Source organism: Thalassophryne amazonica, chromosome 13, assembly GCF_902500255.1.
Source record: "Thalassophryne amazonica chromosome 13, fThaAma1.1, whole genome shotgun sequence".
Lineage (NCBI taxonomy): Eukaryota > Metazoa > Chordata > Actinopteri > Batrachoidiformes > Batrachoididae > Thalassophryne > Thalassophryne amazonica.
Window position 1 is genome coordinate 68,806,885 of NC_047115.1, and position 24,699 is coordinate 68,831,583.

At 41.3% G+C, this 24,699-nt stretch overlaps 1 protein-coding gene across 1 annotated transcript in view; it reads right to left on the reverse strand.

Annotated features, from left to right (window-relative positions):
* The window catches only part of LOC117523175 (tetratricopeptide repeat protein 27-like), a 78,858-nt gene extending 54,418 nt beyond the window's left edge, over positions 1-24,440 (reverse strand). The window contains exon 1 of the mRNA XM_034184618.1: positions 24,204-24,440. Coding sequence (XP_034040509.1) covers positions 24,204-24,291 — 88 coding nt within the window. The 5' untranslated portion in view covers positions 24,292-24,440. The remainder of the gene's footprint in view (positions 1-24,203) is intronic.
* Between the last annotated feature and the right edge of the window lie 259 nt (positions 24,441-24,699).

The window sequence follows — 24,699 nt, forward strand, 5'->3', positions numbered from 1 at the left end:
GAGTCAGAGCTCCAACTACTGGACAAACGGTGCAAGGATATTTTACATTGCCGACACAAACATTATTTCAGTAACTGTTCTGTTTATGAGAAATTATCGGTGTTCTATCGGCAAAATTTCAGCCGATAGTGAGTACTGTGAAAAGGGCTTATATAGGCCGATTATATCGGCCGGACGAAATATCGGTTGGGCTCTACTACTTTTAGTACACAGAAAATTCACAGGAGGTATTGAGAAGGGATTTGATAAAGAATCGGCTTGATAACGGCATCGATAAATAAAATCTTATCAATACCCATCCCTAATCGTATTGCATTTTGACGAATGGAATCGCCATCAAATACATATCAAATTGCATCGAATCCGGAACAGAGATGAATCATATCACATTGTATTGTCAGTACTGTCATGTATCACTATATGTATTGTATCGAGGTGCGTATCGAATCGTTGACAGCGATGAGATTCACAAGACTACCGTGCACGATTTAGCTGATACACTTAATTTGCGTTTTACAAATTAGTCTATTCAAAAACTGTGAGCAATTTACTCTCAGAAATCACCAATGGCGTTTTTAATAAATAAATATTTTAATATTTAAATATTTTTGTCCCCATTTGAAAAAAACTTTATTAAGGAATGAATTAGGGTAAACTGAAGCTACAAAAATCAACCTACATTCAAAATAGCAATGAAATAGCACTAGCAGTCTACTTTGGATATTATGGTGTACTCATATTGTGACAGATTGAGTAAACTGATTGGTAATCAATTAAAATAATTTGTCCAGTGGCAAAAAATAGTCTAGTTATTCCATCTCCAGTGGATTGTGGCTCTACCAGACGTCCAGTGGTAAGCTATGACCAAGTTCAAAACAAAAATGGCAAACAAATGTGCAACCACCAGGTAGCTGGTGCCCACTCAAAGTTTTGAGCATGTACAAAGCCTTCTGATCCCACCAACATCAACTGACAAGGAAAGGGATTTGTACAGGAAAAAAAAATCCAAAATGATATCTAATTTCATTTCCATTGTTCATATGCTTCCTCAATCAGTCATGGTGTGACAGCAGCTTTAGTTATACATCTGAAGAAGTATGTAAACTACATAATTTTTTTTAAATATTCAGGTAGTGCTTCTCAGTTGGTTTACCATGGGTGTGTCATATGGATGTTGCTCAGCCATTTTTTAAACTTTATTTGTATTTATTTTGCATGCATTTTATTTGTCTTCATTTGAACATGCAGTATCATAAAAAATACCAAAGTCTAAATCAAGCAATACAAGTAACAGACAACACAAAAAAGGGACACTTGTTTATAACTAGCCAAACCCAAGAGCAGAGCACCAATTGGCCATGTGGCTGCAACAGTGTGCAGGAACAGGTGTAAACAATCAATGAGAATGTCAGTATGTCAGACGGATCATGACAGTAACCCCCCACCCCACCCACTCACTCAAAACACAAAAAACTTCACCTTTGGCATCTCCAGGTAAGCTCTGCTGCTTGCAGAAATTTCAGGTAAGGCTTTTCGATGAGTCTATATTACAGACTCATCTTGTATTATCCACCATGTCACTGAATGGGAATTTAACAATGACAAGATGAGGCGTTCAACATAGTATGTGAATGAACCACGCATGAACACAGTGCATCTAAGGTTAAGAAGTGGGTCCTGTTCCGCTTCGACATGGTGCTCTGAGGAGTGAGACAGGACGAGCAACGTTACAGGTTTCTTAAATATGCCTCCAAGCTCCAGTCTAAATCCTTCTGCTTGGCACTATGGGACAGATTTCTTTAAACAAAAAACAAAACAAACAAACAAAAAAAATCAAAATACAAGGCAGAATAAAAGCAACTGATGTTGGAGAATTATAAGATTATATTCGTTATTGGTGTCTGACATTGCATCCGCCGCCATATATGTACTAAGTCAGTCTGATAACTCACTCAGAGAGAAAAAAAACAAACAAACAAAAAAAAACTGTAGAGCACTCAAGCTAGAATGACAGGTCCAATTCCCAAGCCTTTATTGTACGAGTCAAGTTGTGCAAAAAAAAAAAAAGTTATCTTCATAGCTGTGTTGTAAACGTTGCTAGTGTTGAGCAGAGGCAGCTTTGTGTGCGAGAGCTTGTTCACTCGAGACATCTTCCTTCACAGATGCCATCCTTTGCGCTCTACCAACTACACCTCATGCCCCAATGCACTGTCAATGAAGGGGTCATATGATGCTTTTTTTCTGGCTTGCTTTGCCACACTGCCCAGACCAGGCACATGATCCCTTAACTGTACCCTTGGCTTTAATAAACAATTGCTGTGCGAGTAGTCCTGTAAAGGAGATAGGGAGATTTTCATCTCTGTGCTGGTCTAATGAAACCCAGGGGCTGTTATAATAGCACACAGAGGCGAGGGAACGGACAGGCTCTGGTTTTATGAGGGAGAAAATGAAAGCCTCAGGTATGGCCACATTTAATGACATTTTTGCTGCTCTTCAGGTCTCCAGATGAGATGGTGGCAATTATGGAAAACAAGGCAGGGACCCTCAAATTAGTCCATAATTCAGAAAAGCTCAGGCAATGAGGTGCAGTTAATAAGGCCGCACAGGACTGATCAGCAATACAGACTCATAATGAATGAGCAGAATCTTTCAGTCTGGAATGGCAGTTCCTGCACTCCAGACAAGAATATACAGCTCCGCGGGGACACTCTTAACCAGCTTATCGTGGTAAGAGAGATGGTCAATGACATTATGTCAAAGTGAATACCACTTTTTAACACTAAATAATCTACATTAAGTACAAATCTAAAATGAAATGACTGACTATATTCAGAGTGCCTAATGGCAGTAGTTGTAAAGTCTGACTGGATAGATCTGTATTAGCTTTATATGCAGTGCTTTGTATTTACTAGGTTTCAAAACCACTGCCCACTGGTGGCCAAAATTAGAATGGGAATGCACCCAACCAACTTGTCAGATGTTTTAAACAACTGCTCATGAACAAAACACGTCAAAGTTGTTGCAGTGAATCTTGAGGCTTTTATGATTTAAATCACTGTAAAAAATAAAAATCTAAAAGATCATCAATTTTTTTTTTTATTTATTTTTTTTTTTAAGAAATCATTACCATTAATTAATGGTAATTGTGGTTACTTGGACAAATGAGAATCCCAAGTCAGTAATGTCCTGTTAAGATCACAGGTGGGCTAATTAGAGGATCATCTCCAGCAGGTTCATGCTCAGTCATACATGAATTTAGGTTTTGTCTGCCACTGCATCTTAGGATAAGAAGGAAGCCTGAGAGTTGCAGCCTGAATATTGCATATAGCTAAATAAGTACTCAATAGGGCTAAAATGCTTTCATTTTCCAAACAGAATTTCCATTCAGATAATGGCACATGTTAGCTGTAGTCATTCAATTTAGCATGGAATAACCTTGTACATGTTGTATGTCCACCTTTTTTAAAACATGTAAATAAAGATTATAACTAATCATATTAAATTAAATTAAAAAAAAATCAAATACCATGACTAGCATGAACAGCATGAATATCTTTGCCAATATACAAGATATTATCAGTTATCAAGTTGTTCACCAATGAATATGGCTTTATACACCCTGAAGAAAACCATACACCCTGAGGCCGAAGGTAAAACAATTTGATAACGATGTTGATGTTCTGCGTGATCTTTATCATTTATAGGTATATGATAAAAGCACGCAGAACACAATGCACGTGTTCTCCCTTCGCTCATTGCCTCCGGGGGTACGGATTCGGGACCCGCAAAGAATCCAAGTCATGGCCACAGAGCTCTGTGGCTGTGGTTACTGAGACCATGCAGCGGGTGCTGCGCATCAAAACAGTGAGCGTAGTCTCTGGACCTATTGCTGCATGAAGCTCTGCACAGCAGACGGGGGGAGCTGTGAGTGGCCCGCTGCGGTACTCATCGAGCCCGCAGACTCAGTAAGCAAATCGAAGGCAGTGAGAGCAATCGCCCGACTGATAAGGATGCAGAACACAATGCGCTGTTTAAAAAAATCTGCGAAACTGCGAGGCCGCGAAAGGGAGTTACATTCTAAAAATAACAAATAAATAATAATGATGGCTTTTAGAACTAACAAATTTAATTTTAACGATCAACCTACAAGGTTGGACACGGAAGAAATTATTAATAATGACTCACCAGTATTTCACAGTTCCTCTGGCCGTGCCGCCGCTCCGCTGTCCGGATTGGCTGATTACTCGGGTGGTATGAAAAATATTACCTGTCTGCGAAAAGGGTGTATTACTATTTATTCTTTAGTGTTTTATCCAATCATATTGGCGTACGGTTTATAGGCATATGATAAAATTACAAAGCATCTAAATACAAGTTTTTGACAAGAAAACCAGTGGAATCATCAAATCACGTAATTACAGGATATAAAAGGGTTGAGTTGTTCTTTGAAAAACTGTTGGTCTAATTTTTCAATTTCAATTTATTTTCATTTATACAGCGCCAAATCACAGAGTTGCCTCAAAGCGCTTCACACAGTTAAGGTCTAACCTTACCAACCTCCAGAGCAACAGTGGTAAGGAAAAACTCCCTCTGAGGAAGAAACCTCAAGCAGACAAGACTCAAAGGGCTGACCCTCTGTTTGGGCCATGCTACAAACATAAATTACAGAACAATTCACAGAACAATTCACGGACGAATATACAAGAAATGCTATTGGCGCACAGAACAGGAGGGTCGCCAACACAAATACAACTCCAATGTGGATGGAGCTGCACCTTAAACAGAGAAAAAACAGAATCAGGCATCAGAAAGACAAAATTACTGTATAATTTGCCAACATTAAACAACAAGAAAAACAGAAGAAATACTAAGGTGATCGCCGGCCACTAGCCCTAAACTTCACTAAAAGACCCAGAATTTAGGTAAAGTTGAGGCCGGGCCGCAGCCCGCTCCAATTACTAATAAATGAATTAAAAGAGTAAAAAGCGTAAAACAAAACTGTACCAGTATGCTAGCCATATAAAAGGGAAAAAAGTGTGTCTTAAGTCTGGACTTGAAAACCACCACAGAATCTTGACTGTTTTATTGATGCAGGGAGATCAGTCCACAGAACAGGGGCACGATAAGAGAAAGTTCTGTGACCCGCAGACTTCTTATTCACCTTAGGGACACAAAGTAGTCCTTCACCCTGAAAACGTAAAGCCGGGGCCGGTACGTAAGGTTTAATTAGGTCAGCTAGGTAGGGAGGTGCCAGTCCATGAATAATTTTATAGGTTAGTAGCAGAACCTTAAAATCTGATCTCACTGGGACAGGAAGCCAGTGTAGGCATGCCAAAATGGGTGTAATATGGTTGTACTTTCTGCTTCCTGTCAAAAGTCTGGCTGCGGCATTTTGAACCAATTGGAGACCCGTAATGCTAGACTGCGGTAAACCAGAAAATAGAACATTGCAGTAGTCCAATCTACGAGAAGAAGAGATAAATGCATGGATCATGGTCTCAGCATCAACCATAGACAAGACAGGATGAATCTTCACTATATTTCGCAGGTGGAAGAAAGCAGTTCTAGTAATATTTCTAATGTGGAGGCCAAAGGACAACGAAGGATCAAAAATTACCCCAAGGTTCCTCACTTTGTCAGTGTGATGTATGACCAGAATTACAAAAAAATTTTTTAAAAAGTAACCGTTACTGACTGCCACAATTTTTTTTCCTGATTTCTTATAGTGTTTCTTAAAGCCAGAAAGTTGCCATATGAAATGACTTTAGTTTTGTGTCATGTCTGTGATCTGCTTTTTTTTTTTACAAAATTAAACAACTGAATGAACATCCTCCGAAAGCCGGTGATTCCATAATTTTTGCCAGGGGTTGTAGTAGGGCAGGTGCGCCATCTTTCAAGAGATGACACTTCATTCAATGGGTCCGTCTGCTCCATTTCGCTACGTTTAACCCCAGTTTCGTTATTATCAGTCCCATTTTGCTTAAAAATAATGAAGTAATTAAGGAATCATATTTAATCATATTTGGAGTCAGTCTGCTCCATTTCATTATGTTTTATCTCCATTTCGTTATTAATCAGTCCCCATTTTGCTCCATTTTGCTTAAAGATAATTAAATAAAAGTAATTAAGTGAATCACATTTAACCCTCTGGGGCCGACACCGTTGTATACGATGGCTAAGACCAAGCTTTACTAAATTATAAATAACTTTTTAATGATATGAGATAGATACTTACTTTTTTTTTTTTTTGCTGAAAAGTTAACTCCGCGGACTTTCGAGCCAGCCATCGGCCATCTTTGTACTCCTCATAGAAGCTGTGTGATGACGTGCGTAATGTGAGTGTCCAATTGGAATTGGTTCACCGTCACATGGTTTTCCAAAATCCAATTGTAGGGCAGATTTACCTCACGTGAAAAGCCAAAGATCGTTTGCAGGAGTGATGTGTTACTAGTTGGCCCGTTTGAATAGCCCCCTGGGTGTGTCAATGAGTACATACTATTAGTACATACTCAGTGCGCCCTGCGCCATTACGCACAGTGAAAGTGAAAGCACACGGAGCAGACGGAGAGCCTGTGATGACAATCTCACGTGCTCAAAGAGTGTGTAACTATCAGGATTGCTCCACTAGTTTGCATGTGAATGTTACTGGATAACTCTGCTGCTTTCTCTGCATAAAGCACCGTTTACCATATCAAAATAACAAAACGCATAGACCATTTTGTATATATTGTTCAAAATGTGCATTTGTGTTTATTGCTTGAACCTTTCTGTTGTACAGTCTTTCACACAAGACCTCAAATTACCTTTATAAAGTGTCAAAACAGTTGTTTATTATAATGTGCTGTGTGTTTTGAATAAATGCGTGTGGAAAATAATTTTTCGCTTTATTTTTTCCTTGCCTGGTTTTGATTGTAAACCTTTATTACACTTACAAAACACAACAAAAACATATATATATTCTGAAAGCAGAGGTTGTCCTGAAAAAAAGAGACATAAAACTTGATTGTGGGAGGCAGGGAGAGCTGTTAACAGCAATAATAAAACATTTATGCCAGGTGAGTGAACCGTCCAAAAAATGCCCTCGGACCCCAGAGGGTTAATCATATTTGGAGTCAGTCTGGGTCAGTCTTCTCCATTTCGTTACTTTTTACCCCTATTTTGTGATTATTAGGCTCCATTTCGCCCCATTCAGTGTTTTAGTATAGCCGCTACAAATTTGCTTCAGGCATCGATGCAAATTACTGCCCAAAAAATACAACCCCTGGCAAAAATTATGGAATCAGCTGCCTCGGAGGATGTTCATTCAGTTGTTTTTGTAGAAAAAAAGCAAATCACAGACATGACACAAAACTGAAGTCATTTCAAATGGCAACTTTCTGGCTTTAAGAAACACTATAAGAAATCAAGAAAAAAAATTGTGGCAGTCAGTAACGGTTACTTTTTTAGACCAAGCAGAGGGGAAAAAAATATGGACTCACTCAATTCTGAGGAATAAATTATGGAATCACCCTGTAAATTTTCATCCCCAAAACTAACACCTGCATTAAATCAGATCTGCTCATTAGTCTGTATCTAAAAAAGGAGTGATCACACCTTGGAGAGCTGTTGCACCAAGTGGACTGACATCAATCATGGCTCCAACACGAGAGATGTCAATTGAAACAAAGGAGAGGATTATCAAACTCTTAAAAGAGGGTAAATCACCACGCAATGTTGCAAAAGATGTTGGTTGTTCACAGTCAGCTGTGTCTAAACTCTGGACCAAATACAAACAACATGGGAAGGTTGTTAAAGGCAAAGATACTGACATCAAAGCATCAAAACAGAAAATTTAAAGCAATATGTCTCAAAAATCGAAAATGCACAACAAAACAAATGAGGAACGAATGGGAGGAAACTAGAGTCAACGTCTGTGACCGAACTGTAAGAAACTGCCTAAAGGAAATGGGATTTACATACAGAAAAGCTAAACGAAAGCCATCATTAACACCTAAACAGAAAAAAAACAAGGTTACAATGGGCTAAGGAAAAGCAATCGTGGACTGTGGATGACTGGATGAAAGACATATTCAGTGATGAATCTCGAATCTGCACTGGGCAAGGTGATGATGCTGGAACTTTTGTTTGGTGCCATTCCAATGAGATTTATAAAGATGACTGCCTGAAGAGAACATGTAAATTTCCACAGTCATTGATGATATGGGGCTGCATGTCAGGTAAAGGCACTGGGGAGATGGCTGTCATTACATCACCAATAAATGCACAAGTTTACGTTGATATTTTGGACACTTTTCTTATCCCATCAATTGAAAGGATGTTTGGGGATGATGAAATCATTTTTCAAGATGATAATGCATCTTGCCATAGAGCAAAAACTGTGAAAACATTCCTTGCAAAAAGACACATAGGGTCAATGTCATGGCCTGCAAATAGTCCGGATCTTAATCCAATTGAAAATCTTTGGTGGAAGTTGAAGAAAATGGTCCATGACAAGGCTCCAACCTGCAAAGCTGATCTGGCAACAGCAATCAGAGAAAGTTGGAGCCAAAATGATGAAGAGTACTGTTTGTCACTCATTAAGTCCATGCCTCAGAGACTGCAAGCTGTTATAAAAGCTAGAGGTGGTGCAACAAAATACTAGTGGTGTGTTGGAGCGTTCTTTTGTTTTTCATGATTCCATAATTTTTTCCTCAGAATTGAGTGATTCCATATTTTTTTCCCTCTGCTTGATCTAAAAAAGTAACCGTTACTGACTGCCACAATTTTTTTTTCCTGATTTCTTATAGTGTTTCTTAAAGCCAGAAAGTTGCCATTTGAAATTACTTTAGTTTTGTGTCATGTCTGTGATCTGCTTTTTTTTTTTTCTACAAAATTAAACAACTGAATGAACATCCTCCGAGGCCGGTGATTCCATAATTTTTGCCAGGGGTTGTATTGTCAGAATCCCTTCAGTCATTACTGACAGACTTCAGGGTGCATGGGTATCCACTTTATTCCTTCAAGTTTTATATGCAGACACCCTGCTAAACGTCCACACACAAAAAAAAAAAAGGCCCGGGCCAAACACGGCCTGCAGGCCACAAATTAGCAGCTCTGATTCAGGCGCTGCACAGCAGACGACTTATCAGGCTGCTATTCGGCAGATCACATGAAGCTTTATGTTTTTTTTAATGACACTTGCTCTTTAATATGCAACTGTCTCGTGTGAAACAGGAGTTACTGAAGAGATTTCATGGTGCAAAAGATGAGCATTTTATGAAGAGAAAAAAAATACATCTGTAGTGAAGGACTAGTAATGAGGTTAAAAAAAATAAATTTTCAAAAAGGCCTTGTGTCATCCATCACTCAGTGACTGAGATGTCCTCCTTCAGAATAAGGTCCACATATGCACCCCACTGATAGCTATGATGACTATGTGCTTGAATGACCAAGTTCATGAGCACATGAGGGGCAGTTCTTTTTGACAGTTCATTGTGATAATAAAATCACCGCACACTGTACCTTACCGGCGCTGCTGCGTGCTGATCCATATGAAGAAGTGGCTGGTGTAAGGCACAGGGATTTTATTTGGACAGAGCAAATAAAATATTCCGATCAATTCTTCACATATCTGCAAAAAGCTGCATCACACCAGTGAGGAAAGGTCCTGTCACACCTTGACAATTTAGCCTGCGTATGCCGACCATATTAAAAACTAGGGATGCACCGATCCACAATTTTTCACTTCCGATCGATCCTGATACATGAATTTGGATATCTGTCGATACCGATACTTTTCTGATCCCATACCAGAGCTCTGTTTACTTTAATATTATTATTAATATTGTTGATTTTATATGAAGTTTTTCTTAAAAAGGAGACCTGAAAGTTGAGCTACAATTTGCCAGAAGGTGTATCTAAGATGAAAGCCTAGAATTGATGTTTTGGTGAAAGAATTAAGTACTTTTATTTTTTTTTACAGATTTTTACAGCCTTATTTGTATAGACTTAAAGAAAAAAGTCAGCATTCTCTCTCTCTGCCTCTCTCCCCCCTCCCTTTCTCAGTCACTCTGTCTCTCGCTGGCTTCCTCTCTCCCTCCATCTCTCTCTCTCCCTCATCTGTCTCTTTTTTTCTTTCTCTCTCGCTGTTTAAGTGCTGCACAAACTTCGAACTTTTCGTAAACACAAAGCCATTCAACTGTAAAATAAATATCATTGACGCTCACGATTTTAATGGAGACTTTTTCCCTTTCAGTGGACAGAATCTCTGTTCGCTCTCCTCGGCTGCACACTGAGCTGGTGTTTTACAGCCTCAGGACAGTGAAGCGGTTAGGGTTAGGGTTACACATTTTCAGCAACAATTCAGTTAATTTTCGGAAAATCCGTGCTCGAGGGATTTGAAGCCGAGAGCCGGGCAGAAATTTGATGCTAACCACAGCTAGAACACTGCGGAAAAGAGCTCTCTCAAACAGCCCAGCTTCAGAAAAATCCCCCCCTCCTCCCGCGCAGCAGTAAACAAGCAGAGAGCAAACAACAGCAGTTGAGAGGATTCACAGTGGCTCTTCTCCAATATCGGAAAATGTCGCGGGTCGGACCGGTATTTTCCGATACATGAATTACGTCGTATCGGAACCTGATACTGATCCGGCATTGGATCGGTCCCATCCTTATTAAAAACGCTGGCATACGCAGGCGTACGTCTAAAATTAATGAAGCTGTCACCCCTTAACGACTAGGGCTGCAGCTATCGATTATTTTCATAATTGAGTATTCTGTCGATTAATCAAGTAATCGGATAAAAAGTACTTTTGCGTTTTTAAACAACATCAATAGTCCAGGGCTCTCCCTAAGCAATGGCACAATGTTCCTGTGCCAAAGTCTTGACATTTTGCTGGGATGGGATGTGGCTTTCTGTTCTGTTTTTTTTCCCCAACTTGTAAAATGTAGCCATTTCGAGTTTTTTTTTTTTTTTTTTATAAGGTTGGTGTACTGGATCCCTACGTGATTTGTTTTTTTTAAATCCCTGTTTCTCTGCAATTCAGCAGATGCATTTCAGCAGGAGGTTGAACATGCAGCCTCGCAGTTACTGTTTTTTGTTTTTAAGTTACCGTGTTTGTGAAGCATTTTGTGTTGCCCAGAAAAAGCGAAACACTTAGTGTGAGTCTGAACAGCAGCTGGCTTCAACTGTGGGTACCCGGCCGTCGGGTCAATAGTCACTCACCACGTTGAGCAGACCCTGTGTTTTTTAATAATAGACAAACACACTGCTTCACTTTAAATGCGCAGCAAGTCTACAACCCCTGGCAAAAATTATGGAATCACTGGCCTCGGAGGATGTTCATTCAGTTGTTTAATTTTGTAGAAAAAAAGCAGATCACAGACATGACACAAAACTAAAGTCATTTCAAATGGCAGCTTTCTGGCTTTAAGAAACACTATAAGAAATCAGGAAAAATAATTTTGGCAGTCAGTAACAGTTACTTTTTTAGACCAAGCAGAGGAAAAAAATATGGACTCACTCAATTCTGAGGAAAAATTATGGAATCATGAAAAACAAAAGAACGCTCCAACACATCACTAGTATTTTGTTGCACCACCTCTGGCTTTTATAACAGCTTGCAGTCTCTGAGGCATGGACTTAATGAGTGACAAACAGTACTCTTCATCAATCTGGCTCCAACTTTCTCTGATTGCTGTTGCCAGATCAGCTTTGCAGGCTGGAGCCTTGTCATGGACCATTTTCTTCAACTTCCACCAAAGATTTTCAATTGGATTAAGATTCGGACTATTTGCAGGCCATGACATTGACCCTATGTGTCTTTTTGCAAGGAATGTTTTCACAGTTTTTGCTCTATGGCAAGATGCATTATCATCTTGAAAAATGATATCATCCCCAAACATCCTTTCAATTGATGGGCTGTGAAAAGTGTCCAAAATATCAACGTAAACTTGTGCATTTCTTGATGATGTAATGACAGCCACCTCCCCAGTGCCTTTACCTGACATGCAGCCCCATATCATCAATGACTGTGGAAATTTACATGTTCTCTTCAGGCAGTCATCTTTATAAATCTCACTGGAACGGCACCAAACAAAAGTTCCAGCATCATCACCTTGCCCAATGCAGATTCGAGATTCATCACTGAATATGACTTTCATCCAGTCATCCACAGTCCACGATTGCTTTTCCTTAGCCAATTGTAACCTTGTTTTTTTCTGTTTAGGTGTTAATGATGGCTTTCGTTTAGCTTTTCTGTATGTAAATCCCATTTCTTTTAGGTGGTTTCTTACAGTTCGGTCACAGACGTTGACTCCAGTTTCCTCCCATTCCTTCCTCATTTGTTTTGTTGTGCATTTTCGATTTTTGAGACATATTGCTTTAAGTTTTCTGTCTTGACGCTTTGATGTCTTCCTTGGTCTACCAGTATGGTAGACCATGGTATGCAGGGTGTGTTAGCTCTCCACTACTTTTCACACTGTATGCAAGCGAATGTTCCAACAGTCATCCAGGTTTTTAAATATTCAGATGATACAGCAATGCTAACCATCTTACTTTAAATGTTGCCAAGACCAAGGAGATGGTCCCGGACCCCAAGGTGGTGGGTGAGATCATAGTCCTGTGGTCATACATGGCACACACAAACGACACACATTACTCAGGTCTGCTCAAACAAGCGCCTTGAGACTTGAATAATACCTGCAGCTGAAAGGTCCACGTGTATAGTCTGTGTTCCCACTTACTGCAGAGACTTTATTTTTTTAATGCAGGCTCGGAACATTTAATGTGGACCAGAGAATTATATTTTTATTCTATCAGGCTGTATTAAAGAGCTTCGTCAAGTATGGATGGCAGCCTGGTTCAGTGAACTCAATGTGCAATTTCAAATTAAGCTCAATCATCTGATTCACACCACTATGACGGTAACGGGAAGGATCACCGGTCCCTTCAACTGACCTGTATGCCCTGTGGGTGGCTCAGAAGACAGTGACTAACCCATCACACGTCTTAAACACAGTATATGAGCTCTTGTCCTCAGGTACACATCACCCACTGTAAACTTAACTGTTTCAACAAATTTGTGCCTACTTTAGTCAAACGTATATAATGTTGCCTGAGGCTGTAGGTAGGGATGCATCGAGATTGGAAGTGAAAAAATGTGCATTTTTTCACTTTTGGAATTTGGATATCCGATACCAGAGCTCTGTTTGCTTTAATATTATTATTAGCATCATTACTGTTGATTTTATGAAGATATTTTGTATCCTGTTATACAGCAAGTCTAGATGTTTTGATGTTCTGATATTTTGATGAAAGAATTGAGTATGGTATTTTCCGGACTATAAGTCGCACTTTTTTACGTTTTGGCCGGGGGTGCGACCTATACTCCGGTGCGACTTATAAATGAAAAATATACCGGTAGGATCTCAATTAATTTACTGTAACAAAACAATTTTACATGACAGAGTCGATCTATGTTTTAAAATGGCCACCAGAAAAGGAAATGCAATGCATCATGGACACTGTAGTATGACGGCCGTCCTATAAGTCACGCTGGTCGCGATAACCAATCAGAGAACAGAACGTTGGACACGTATTCCTCACCTCACCCACAGCGTGTGAAGCTGACGAATACGGTGCTTGCTGTTATTCCGGCATGGCGAACAAAACAGCTTCAACCCTTGGATATCAGTGTGAGCAGAGTGTTTAAGTTGACGCTGAGAGCTGCGTGGGAGCACCGGGTGAGCGACGGCGGAGGATTAGTGTGTGCACTTGGAAGGAGCTGGGGTCGAAGACTGAATAGCGTTTGAAGCAGACGAACATGGTGTTTATTCTGGGACGGCTAACAAAACAGCTTCAACCCTTGGATATCAGTGTGAGCAGAGCTGACGCTGAGAGCTGCATGGGAGCACTGAGCGACGGCGGAGGATTAGCGTCTGCACCTGGAAGGAGCTGGATCGACAACGCTGGGTGGTCATGAGCTGCGCAGGTAGGTGCTGCATGGTTCGGCTCGCAATGTGGTCCACAAAATACAAACATATCTGTAGGTAAAATGCAGCTCACGAGAGGGCACTCAAGGCTTGTGTGACTGTTCCTGCGACTTCTGACTACCATAGAAGAATAAAAATTTCAACGTTACTGATAACTTAAGACAACGGAGAAGGCCCGAAAAAATGCCACCAAAAAGAAAATCATACTCTGCAGATTGTAAGTTACGACTGGTGAAATATGCATCTGAAAACGGTAGCCGTCACAATATTATCATCTGAACTTTTCATGTTAAGTTAACATACCTGTATGTCCATGGGACTTATAGTCCAGTGCAACTTATTTATGGTTTATTTTTCTTTATAATGATAAAGTGGCTGGTGCGACTGATACTCCGGTGCGACTTATAGTCCGGAAAATACGGTACTTCTATTCATAGATTTATGTTTATAGACTTAAAAGAGAAAAGAGCGCTCTCCCTGTCTGTCTCTCTCGTCGCTCCCTCCTTCTCAATTTCAGTGGAGCTTTATTGACATGGGAAACAGGTTTACATTGTCAAAGCAAGTGTTACAGTAAAAATAAAAAAAATTAAGTCCTCTCTCTCCCGCTGTCTCTCTCTGAATTTAATTTCAATTGAAACATATGTTTACATTGTCAAAGCAAGTGTTGGAGCAAGTGTGCTTGCTTTCTCCCCCTCTCTCTCTGTCTGTCTGTCTCTCGCGCATGCTCCCTCTCCCTCGCTCGCCATTTTCCTGCCAAGAGCAACTTTGAACTTTTTGGAAACATGAAGCCTTTCAAATGTAAAATAAATCAAATTTCTAAATGTATCATCAGCGAGGGACTCTGGCTTAATACTGAAGGATTCTGATGGAGTTTTTTCAATGTACAGAAACAAACTCTACTCAACTCGACTCTTGTGCTCTGCTCTGAGCTGCTGTTTCATAATGTTTCACAGCCTCGGAACGCCGAAGCGGCTGATTTTTTTCAGCACACATTTCTAGTTTTTTTTTTCTTTTTCGGAAAATCCGTCCTCAGCGGCACAGAATATTTCAACCCGAGAGCCGAAATTTGCCTCTACCTGTGGCTTAAAACCCTTGGCTGCGGTGTGCGGAAGAAACAGCTAGGCTTCAGTTCAGAAACCTCCCCCCCTTGCCTCCTCATGCTGAGCAGTGAACAGCAGAGAGCATGCAGCAGCAATTGAGAGGTTTCACAGACATTGCTTCTCTCAGATATCAGAAAACACTGCAGATTGTATTGGTATTTTCCAATACTTGAATTACCTTGGTATCGGAACCCGACACGATACTGGATCCGATTGGCCGCATCTCTAGCTGCAGGAAGTGTGCAATGGTTCCATGATGATTATGGTCACCCAAACAGCTAGCAACCACAGCTGGTGGGGCACTCTGTCTCTGAGCAACCGACACTCTGAATTTGCACACTCAGCTCAGTGACAACACGTGAGCTGAAACAGCTTTACCATCTTCAAAACATCTTCAAATAAGTTATAAAAACATCCACCCCCACCACCCATACAGCTGTTATGGAAGAAGAAAGACCAAGAGGCCAAAACCGTTTTTTGTACCACACCGTATACAGTGGTCCCTCGTTTATCGCGGGAGTTATGTTCTAAAAATAGCCCGCGATAGGCGAAATCCGCAAAGTAGTCAGTGTTATTTTTTACAATTATTATAGATGTTTTAAGGCTGTAAAACGCCTCACTACACACTTTATACACTTTTCTCAAACAGGCAATAACATTTTCCCACTTTTCTCTCCTGTGTAAACACTCTCAAAGTTCAAACCTTAGTAGAAAAATAAGTACAGTATTATAGAATGAAACCAAAGAACAAAACCTGTTTTCAGGCCCAAACATTTGTTTGAGAAATAAAAATGGAATGTTTTCCTATAAATAATTATGATGGCTTTTAGAACTAACGAATTTAATTTTAACGATCAACCTACGACGTTGGACACATAAGAAATTATTAATAGTGACTGACCAGTATTTCACAGTTCCTCTGATCGCACCTCCTCGTCGTGGCGCCGCTGCGCTGTCGCGTCTTTCCACTGAGTCAAACCTCGGTGCAGGTGTCTTTTTCCGAGTGAAGAACACAGTTATGGGTAGTTGTTGGCGCTCTTTTTTCTTCTGGGCGAGAAGATTCTTAGAAACAGACACACGCAGAACACAATGCGCATGCTGTTTCTTCGCTCACTGCCTCTGGTGTTACCGTTGCGGGACGGATGCGTGACCCGCAAAGAATCCAACTCATTAAAAAGATACAAACTTCTCTCAGTGGCCACGGAGCTCTGCGGCTGCGGTTACCGAGACCATACAGCGCTGCAGATTTTTCCGCAAGAGTTCTATCCTTGCGGGCTGCTGGAGCGCTCTGCATCAAAACAGCGAGCGTAGTCTCTGGACCTGTTGCCAGATTTTGGCGGCAACTCCGCACAGCAGACAGCAGACAAACTGCGAGGCCGCAAAAGGTGAACCGCGATATAGCGAGGAACCACTGTAAATGCTCTAAAGTTGGACACTGTAACATGGATGTCTATGGGAACTTGCTCCTTTCTGTAACCAGCCTCAAGCAGCCAGGAACTGCAATTTAATTCTTGCTCTGGCTATACTTTTATTTTGGATTGTTGAAACTTACCACTTGAGAAACATGCATGCACATGTATGAATGAATTATCTTATATACAATGAGCAATTCTTGCACACAAAGTAAATGATGAAATAATTTTTGCAAATGTGTAGTGTCCATGCAATAGAATTTTGGGTGCTGCATTATTATTTTTTTCCCCGATAATGTCTTCCCTTTGGCCACTCCAGGGCTCTGTGAATGTGGACACCCTCATGTGTACACTAACCTACACTTTATCCTTAAAGGAGACCAGCTTTTTTCCCCTTTTGCCTCATTTTCAGGGTTTCAACAATGAATACATGCATCTCAATTTTACACAAATTATTTTTGGAAGTTTGATGGATGATGACAACAGTGAGTGTGTCATGTTGTGTATAAAACATGTCGTGTGTGTGTGTGGGGGGGGGGGGGGCACACACACACATACCTATGCTCACTTGTTTGTGTAGCCTCTGCCTACAATAACATGCAACACAATGCAATAGACGTTATGATGTACTACGGAGAAATACTGGTTGCATTGCAGAAATAATGCACTGCGGTTTTTATTATCGTTACATGAATGTAAATCAAATACTTCATACATGCTGCAATATGCCACATTTTTATACAATCCCGGTGTAATGTACATTTGTACTGTACATTGTGTGTACTTTGTGTACCAAGTTTGAGCTCGATTTGACAAGATATTGCATACACAAGGTTTCAACGACTCAGCCCCCTGGTGACCACAATCAGAATGGAAACATGCCAAACAATGAAGGAGTGCATCAAGTTCCACCTTGCCATACAAAGTCTTTAAGATATCATGCACATAAGGTTTTCAGTCCTCTGGTGGCCACAATTAGAGTCAGTAAGTCCCTTCGGCTGCTCCCTTGTTTTTACACTCCGGGTCGCCACAGCAAATCCAAGGTGGATCTGCATGTTGAATTGGCACAGGTTTTACGCCGGATGCCCTTCCTGACGTAACTCCACATTACATGGAGAAATGTGGCAAAGGTGGGATTTGAACCCAGAACCTTCTGCACTGAAACCAAGCGCATTAACCACTTGGCCACCACCTCTGGTCACAATTAGAGTCAAAATATGCCAAACACTGAACCTGTCAAAGGTCTTAGTGAGTTGACCTTGTGTACCAAGTTTCATCTTGCGACATGAAACTTTTGCTAAGATATCAATCAATCAATTTTTTTATATAGTGCCAAATCACAACAAACAGCTGCCCCAAGGCGCTTTATATTGTAAGGCAAGGCCATACAATAATTATGTAAAACCCCAACGGTCAAAACGACCCCCTGTGAGCAAGCACTTGGCTACAGTGGGAAGGAAAAACTCCCTTTTAACAGGAAGAAACCTCCAGCAGAACCAGGCTCAGGGAGGGGCAGTCTTCTGCTGGGACTGGTTGGGGCTGAGGGAGAGAACCAGGAAAAAGACATGCTGTGGAGGGGAGCAGAGATCGATCACTAATGATTAAATGCAGAGTGGTGCATACAGAGCAAAAAGAGAAAGAAACAGTGCATCATGGGAACCCCCCAGCAGTCTACGTCTATAGCAGCATAACTAAGGGATGGTTCAGGGTCACCTGATCCAGCCCTAACTATAAGCTTTAGCAAAAAGGAAAGTTTTAAGCCTAATCTTAAAAGTAGAGAGGGTGTCTGTCTCCCTGATCTGATTTGGGAGCTGGTTCCACAGGAGAGGAGCCTGAAAGCTGAAGGCTCTGCCTCCCATTCTACTCTTACAAACCCTAGGAACTACAAGTAAGCCTGCAGTCTGAGAGCGAAGCGCTCTATTGGGGTGATATGGTACTACGAGGTCCCTAAGATAAGATGGGACCTGATTATTCAAAACCTTATAAGTAAGAAGAAGAATTTTAAATTATATTCTAGAATTAACAGGAAGCCAATGAAGAGAGGCCAATATGGGTGAGATATGCTCTCTCCTTTTAGTCCCCGTCAGTACTCTAGCTGCAGCATTTTGAATTAACTGAAGGCTTTTTAGGGAACTTTTAGGACAACCTGATAATAATGAATTACAATAGTCCAGCCTAGAGGAAATAAATGCATGAATTAGTTTTTCAGCATCACTCTGAGACAAGACCTTTCTGATTTTAGAGATATTGCGTAAATGCAAAAAAGCAGTCCTACATATTTGTTTAATATGTGCTTTGAATGACATATCCTGATCAAAAATGACTCCAGGATTTCTCACAGTATTACTAGAGGTCAGGGTAATGCCATCCACAGTAAGGATCTGGTTAGACACCATGTTTCTAAGATTTGTGGGGCCAAGTACAATAACTTCAGTTTTATCTGAGTTTAAAAGCAGGAAATTAGAGGTCATCCATGTCTTTATGTCTGTAAGACAATCCTGCAGTTTAGCTAATTGGTGTGTGTCCTCTGGCTTCATGGATAGATAAAGCTGGGTATCATCTGCGTAAATGAAAATTTAAGCAATACCGTCTAATAATACTGCCTAAGGGAAGCATGTATAAAGTGAATAAAATTGGTCCTAGCACAGAACCTTGTGGAACTCCATAATTAACTTTAGTCTGTGAAGAAGATTCCCCATTTACATGAACAAATTGTAATCTATTAGATAAATATGATTCAAACCACCGCAGCGCAGTGCCTTTAATACCTATGGCATGCTCTAATCTCTGTAATAAAATTTTATGGTCAACAGTATCAAAAGCAGCACTGAGGTCTAACAGAACAAGCACAGAGATGAGTCCACTGTCCGAGGCCATAAGAAGATCATTTGTAACCTTCACTAATGCTGTTTCTGTACTATGATGAATTCTAAAACCTGACTGAAACTCTTCAAATAGACCATTCCTCTGCAGATGATCAGTTAGCTGTTTTACAACTACCCTTTCAAGAATTTTTGAGAGAAAAGGAAGGTTGGAGATTGGCCTATAATTAGCTAAGATAGCTGGGTCAAGTGATGGCTTTTTAAGTAATGGTTTAATTACTGCCACCTTAAAAGCCTGTGGTACATAGCCAACTAATAAAGATAGATTGATCATATTTAAGATCGAAGCATTAAATAATGGTAGGGCTTCCTTGAGCAGCCTGGTAGGAATGGGGTCTAATACACATGTTGATGGTTTGGATGAAGTAACTAATGAAAATAACTCAGACAGAACAATCGGAGAGAAAGAGTCTAACCAAATACAGGCATCACTGAAAGCAGCCAAAGATAACGATACGTCTTTGGGATGGTTATGAGTAATTTTTTCTCTAATAGTTAAAATTTTGTTAGCAAAGAAAGTCATGAAGTCATTACTAGTTAAAGTTAATGGAATACTCAGCTCAATAGAGCTCTGACTCTTTGTCAGCCTGGCTACAGTGCTGAAAAGAAACCTGGGGTTGTTCTTATTTTCTTCCATTAGTGATGAGTAGAAAGATGTCCTAGCTTTACGGAGGGCTTTTTTATAGAGCAACAGACTCTTTTTCCAGGCTAAGTGAAGATCTTCTAAATTAGTGAGACGCCATTTCCTCTCCAACTTACGGGTTATCTGCTTTAAGCTACGAGTTTGTGAGTTATACCACGGAGTCAGGCACTTCTGATTTAAAGCTCTCTTTTTTAGAGGAGCTACAGCATCCAAAGTTGTCTTCAATGAGGATGTAAAACTATTGACGAGATACTCTATCTCACTTACAGAGTTTAGGTAGCTACTCTGCACTGTGTTGGTATATGGCATTAGAGAACATAAAGAAGGAATCATATCCTTAAACCTAGTTACAGCGCTTTCTGAAAGACTTCTAGTGTAATGAAACTTATTCCCCACTGCTGGGTAGTCCATCAGAGTAAATGTAAATGTTATTAAGAAATGATCAGACAGAAGGGAGTTTTCAGGGAATACTGTTAAGTCTTCTATTTCCATACCATAAGTCAGAACAAGATCTAAGATATGATTAAAGTGGTGGGTGGACTCATTTACTTTTTGAGCAAAGCCAATAGAGTCTAATAATAGATTAAATGCAGTGTTGAGGCTGTCATTCTCAGCATCTGTGTGGATGTTAAAATCGCCCACTATAATTATCTTATCTGAGCTAAGCACTAAGTCAGACAAAAGGTCTGAAAATTCACAGAGAAACTCACAGTAACGACCAGGTGGACGATAGATAATAACAAATAAAACTGGTTTTTGGGACTTCCAATTTGGATGGACAAGACTAAGAGTCAAGCTTTCAAATGAATTAAAGCTCTGTCTGGGTTTTTGATTAATTAATAAGCTGGAATGGAAGATTGCTGCTAATCCTCCGCCCCGGCCCGTGCTACGAGCATTCTGACAGTTAGTGTGACTCGGGGGTGTTGACTCATTTAAACTAACATATTCATCCTGCTGTAACCAGGTTTCTGTAAGGCAGAATAAATCAATATGTTGATCAATTATTATATCATTTACCAACAGGGACTTAGAAGAGAGAGACCTAATGTTTAATAGACCACATTTAACTGTTTTAGTCTGTGGTGCAGTTGAAGGTGCTATATTATTTTTTCTTTTTGAATTTTTATGCTTAAATAGATTTTTGCTGGTTATTGGTAGTCTGGGAGCAGGCACCGTCTCTACGGGGATGGGGTAATGAGGGGATGGCAGGGGGAGAGAAGCTGCAGAGAGGTGTGTAAGACTACAACTCTGCTTCCTGGTCCCAACCCTGGATAGTCACGGTTTGGAGGATTTAAGAAAATTGGCCAGATTTCTAGAAATGAGAGCTGCTCCATCCAAAGTGGGATGGATGCCGTCTCTCCTAACAAGACCAGGTTTTCCCCAGAAGCTTTGCCAATTATCTATGAAGCCCACCTCATTTTTTGGACACCACTCAGACAGCCAGCAATTCAAGGAGAACATGCGGCTAAACATGTCACTCCCGGTCTGATTGGGGAGGGGCCCAGAGAAAACTACAAAGTCCGACATTGTTTTTGCAAAGTTACACACCGATTTAATGTTAATTTTAGTGACCTCCGATTGGCGTAACCGGGTGTCATTACTGCCGACGTGAATTACAATCTTACCAAATTTACGCTTAGCCTTAGCCAGCAGTTTCAAATTTCCTTCAATGTCGCCTGCTCTGGCCCCCGGAAGACAATTGACTATGGTTGCTGGTGTCGCTAACTTCACATTTCGCAAAACAGAGTCGCCAATAACCAGAGTTTGATCCTCGGCGGGTGTGTCGTCGAGTGGGGAAAAACGGTTAGAGATGTGAACGGGTTGGCGGTGTACACGGGGCTTCTGTTTAGGGCTACGCTTCCTCCTCACAGTCACCCAGTCGGCCTGCTTTCCCGGCTGCTCGGGATCTGCCAGGGGGTAACTAACGGCGGCTAAGCTACCTTGGTCCGCACCGACTACAGGGGCCTGGCTAGCTGTAGAATTTTCCACGGTGCGGAGCCGAGTCTCCAATTCGCCCAGCCTGGCCTCCACAGCTACGAATAAGCTACACTTATTACAAGTACCGTTACTGCTAAAGGAGGCCGAGGAATAACTAAACATTTCACACCCAGAGCAGAAAAGTGCGGGAGAGACAGGAGAAGCCGCCATGCTAAATCGGCTAAGAGCTAGTAGCTACGCTAAGCTAGCGGATTCCTAAAAACACGCAAAGTGAATAATGTGTAAATAATTTAGAGGTGATTCAGCAGAAGGAGTGCTTTAGTTAAGGCACGTAAAGATTACACTGGGAAACAAATCGTAATCTAGATAACTAGATAAATCTAACTGCGCAGATTAAACAGCTAACAGATACAGAAAAACACCGCTGTGCTCCGGAACAGGAAGTGATACAATACCGCAGTGAGAGCCAACCACCAGTAGAGGCAAGCAAGAGATATCGCTGTCAGAGATATCGCAAACAATCAGTTTCAGAGACGCACCCTTATGGTGGCCGCAATTATAATCAAAATGCAGCAAACCTGGTATGCATGTGAGGTCTTAGTCACCTGACCGCCTACCAAATTTCACCTTGACAGTCTTCTTTAAAATATCTCACATACAGACAGACAATTCCAAGACCCAGTGTCGCAGACCGAACGCCCCCCCCCCCCCACCCCAAAATTGGTCCACCTTGCCTTCACTGCACATATGTCATTAGCTGCGGTTCACGGATTATCACCTTGTTTCTGCTTAAAACTGTACTCCAGTCATCTATCTCAGCCACAGATATCTGAAGCTTTTGTACAATCATTTCCACATAAATTCAGCATTATTTCATCATAAAAGACGGAGGAAGCGATCAGAGCGCCACTGCTAAGCTGATGCGTTCACTGCGTGTCGGTCATTTCAAAGCGTCACAGAGTTTCGCCGAGTTTCTGCTTAAAACTGCCATGTTTCTGCTTAAAACTGATTTAGAATGATTTAAGAGGTTTTTCTTTGTCATCTGATGGTTAATAATCCCATTAATCCATTTGATCGCTTTGGGTGAAGAGAGTCTGTCTCAGACGAGCTGCTGTGGTCCGAAATGATGCATGCGCAGTGGAGGCAAGCGGACCGATTTTTAGGGGGGACCATTCGGTCTGTGACACCGGAGATGCAGACAAAAACTTTGGAGCCACATCCAGATCAACCCCAAAAGTGCCCATCTTTCCAGGCCACACCTCCTTTACAATAAATAAATAAAACTTCAGACATTTTGAGGTATATTTTAAGAGATGGACTTGATCACACGTCCTGGCCCTTTTACCTGGTGGAGATTATGAACCCACTCAAACAAAAAAACTGCGATGTCTATGGCATCAGGAGGGATCAAGTCTGATCTGTGTGCTGCTTCTCTCCGTCTCAAAATTATAATTACCTTCATGAATTATGTCGGTGATAAAGCAGCCGATCTGATGGAGCGCGACACCACGCAGTCTGCCGTAAAACAGGTGTGTTTGACCGCACAGAGATGCTGCTCATCAATGTGCAGCAGTCAGGACGCAGCGTCCCAGCAGATACGAAGAAGAGCTGAGGCTGATCCACGTTTAGCTGCGAAGAATCCAGCTCCACAGTCTGAGAAGAACGCAGTCACCCCGTTTGTCAGCACATCCATCCCCGCGTCTCGAACGACACCTCGGTGTGAATTTCACCGCGCGGCAGGCAGCGCGACAGGACGCCGATCACGCCACCAAGCTAATTACAAAAGTTGACGTTTTGTATGAATTAGTAAGATTTCACGAATGGGACGTGCGCCGAATTGCGACGCTGCCCGCGATGATTTTAAATCTGTACAGACTGGTGTTTTACGACACGCTGTCATTTGCGCAAAATCAAACAAACGTAACGTTGAGAAATACTGAAGGCGTTTTGGTGTGACGTTTACACAAAGGCGAGCCGCACCTATCGCCCCGCACAGCATCACATTTAAACGCCATCAATATGTTCATAATAAAGCCCTGAACGGGAGGTGACCAGATTTTTTTTTTTTTTTTAGCACGGTTACATTAGAGCAGTTTGTAAACCGGACACGGTACCGTAAGTTTAGTCAGCGTGGAAAAGCCTCCACGCCGCCGCCGTTAGTCACATCATCACCCACAACAAACGTCCGGAACGTGCTCACCGCTGCCCAAAACAAGTCAAAATGATGGGATTTGAAATTTATTCTTTTAGATTTTCTCACCTTCAGAAGTGATATTCTGCTTCCATTCCGCCGCCTCAGTGGCCGTGAAAAAGCCACGGAGAACGCACAGCTCGACGTCCGGCAGCATGACGGAGGACACCGACCCATAGACACACGAAAACCTCACCGTTCGGCTCCTACAAGACACACAGCTGATGTTTATTTCCACCCATGTGGTGCAAGTAGTGTCAGTGAGCAGCCATGACAGAAGCGCACTGCATTGTGGGAAAACCAAGTCTCGCACGGGAAAAGTAGTCTCTCTCTTTTTTCTCTTTCTTTTTTTGTCCCATCTAACAGCGACCGCTTGGGTTCTAAGCAGATTAGCTTGACAATGTATATAAGTATAGTTAATGTGTTTAATAGGAGTGAACTGTCTGTGCAGGGACTGAGGCAGGATTTTATGGCGGGGGGGGGGGGGTGCTTATGTACCCACCACTGCTTGGAAAAAACGAAGCTGTAAGCGTCAATTGTGTGGCCCAACTGGAACTAGAAAAAG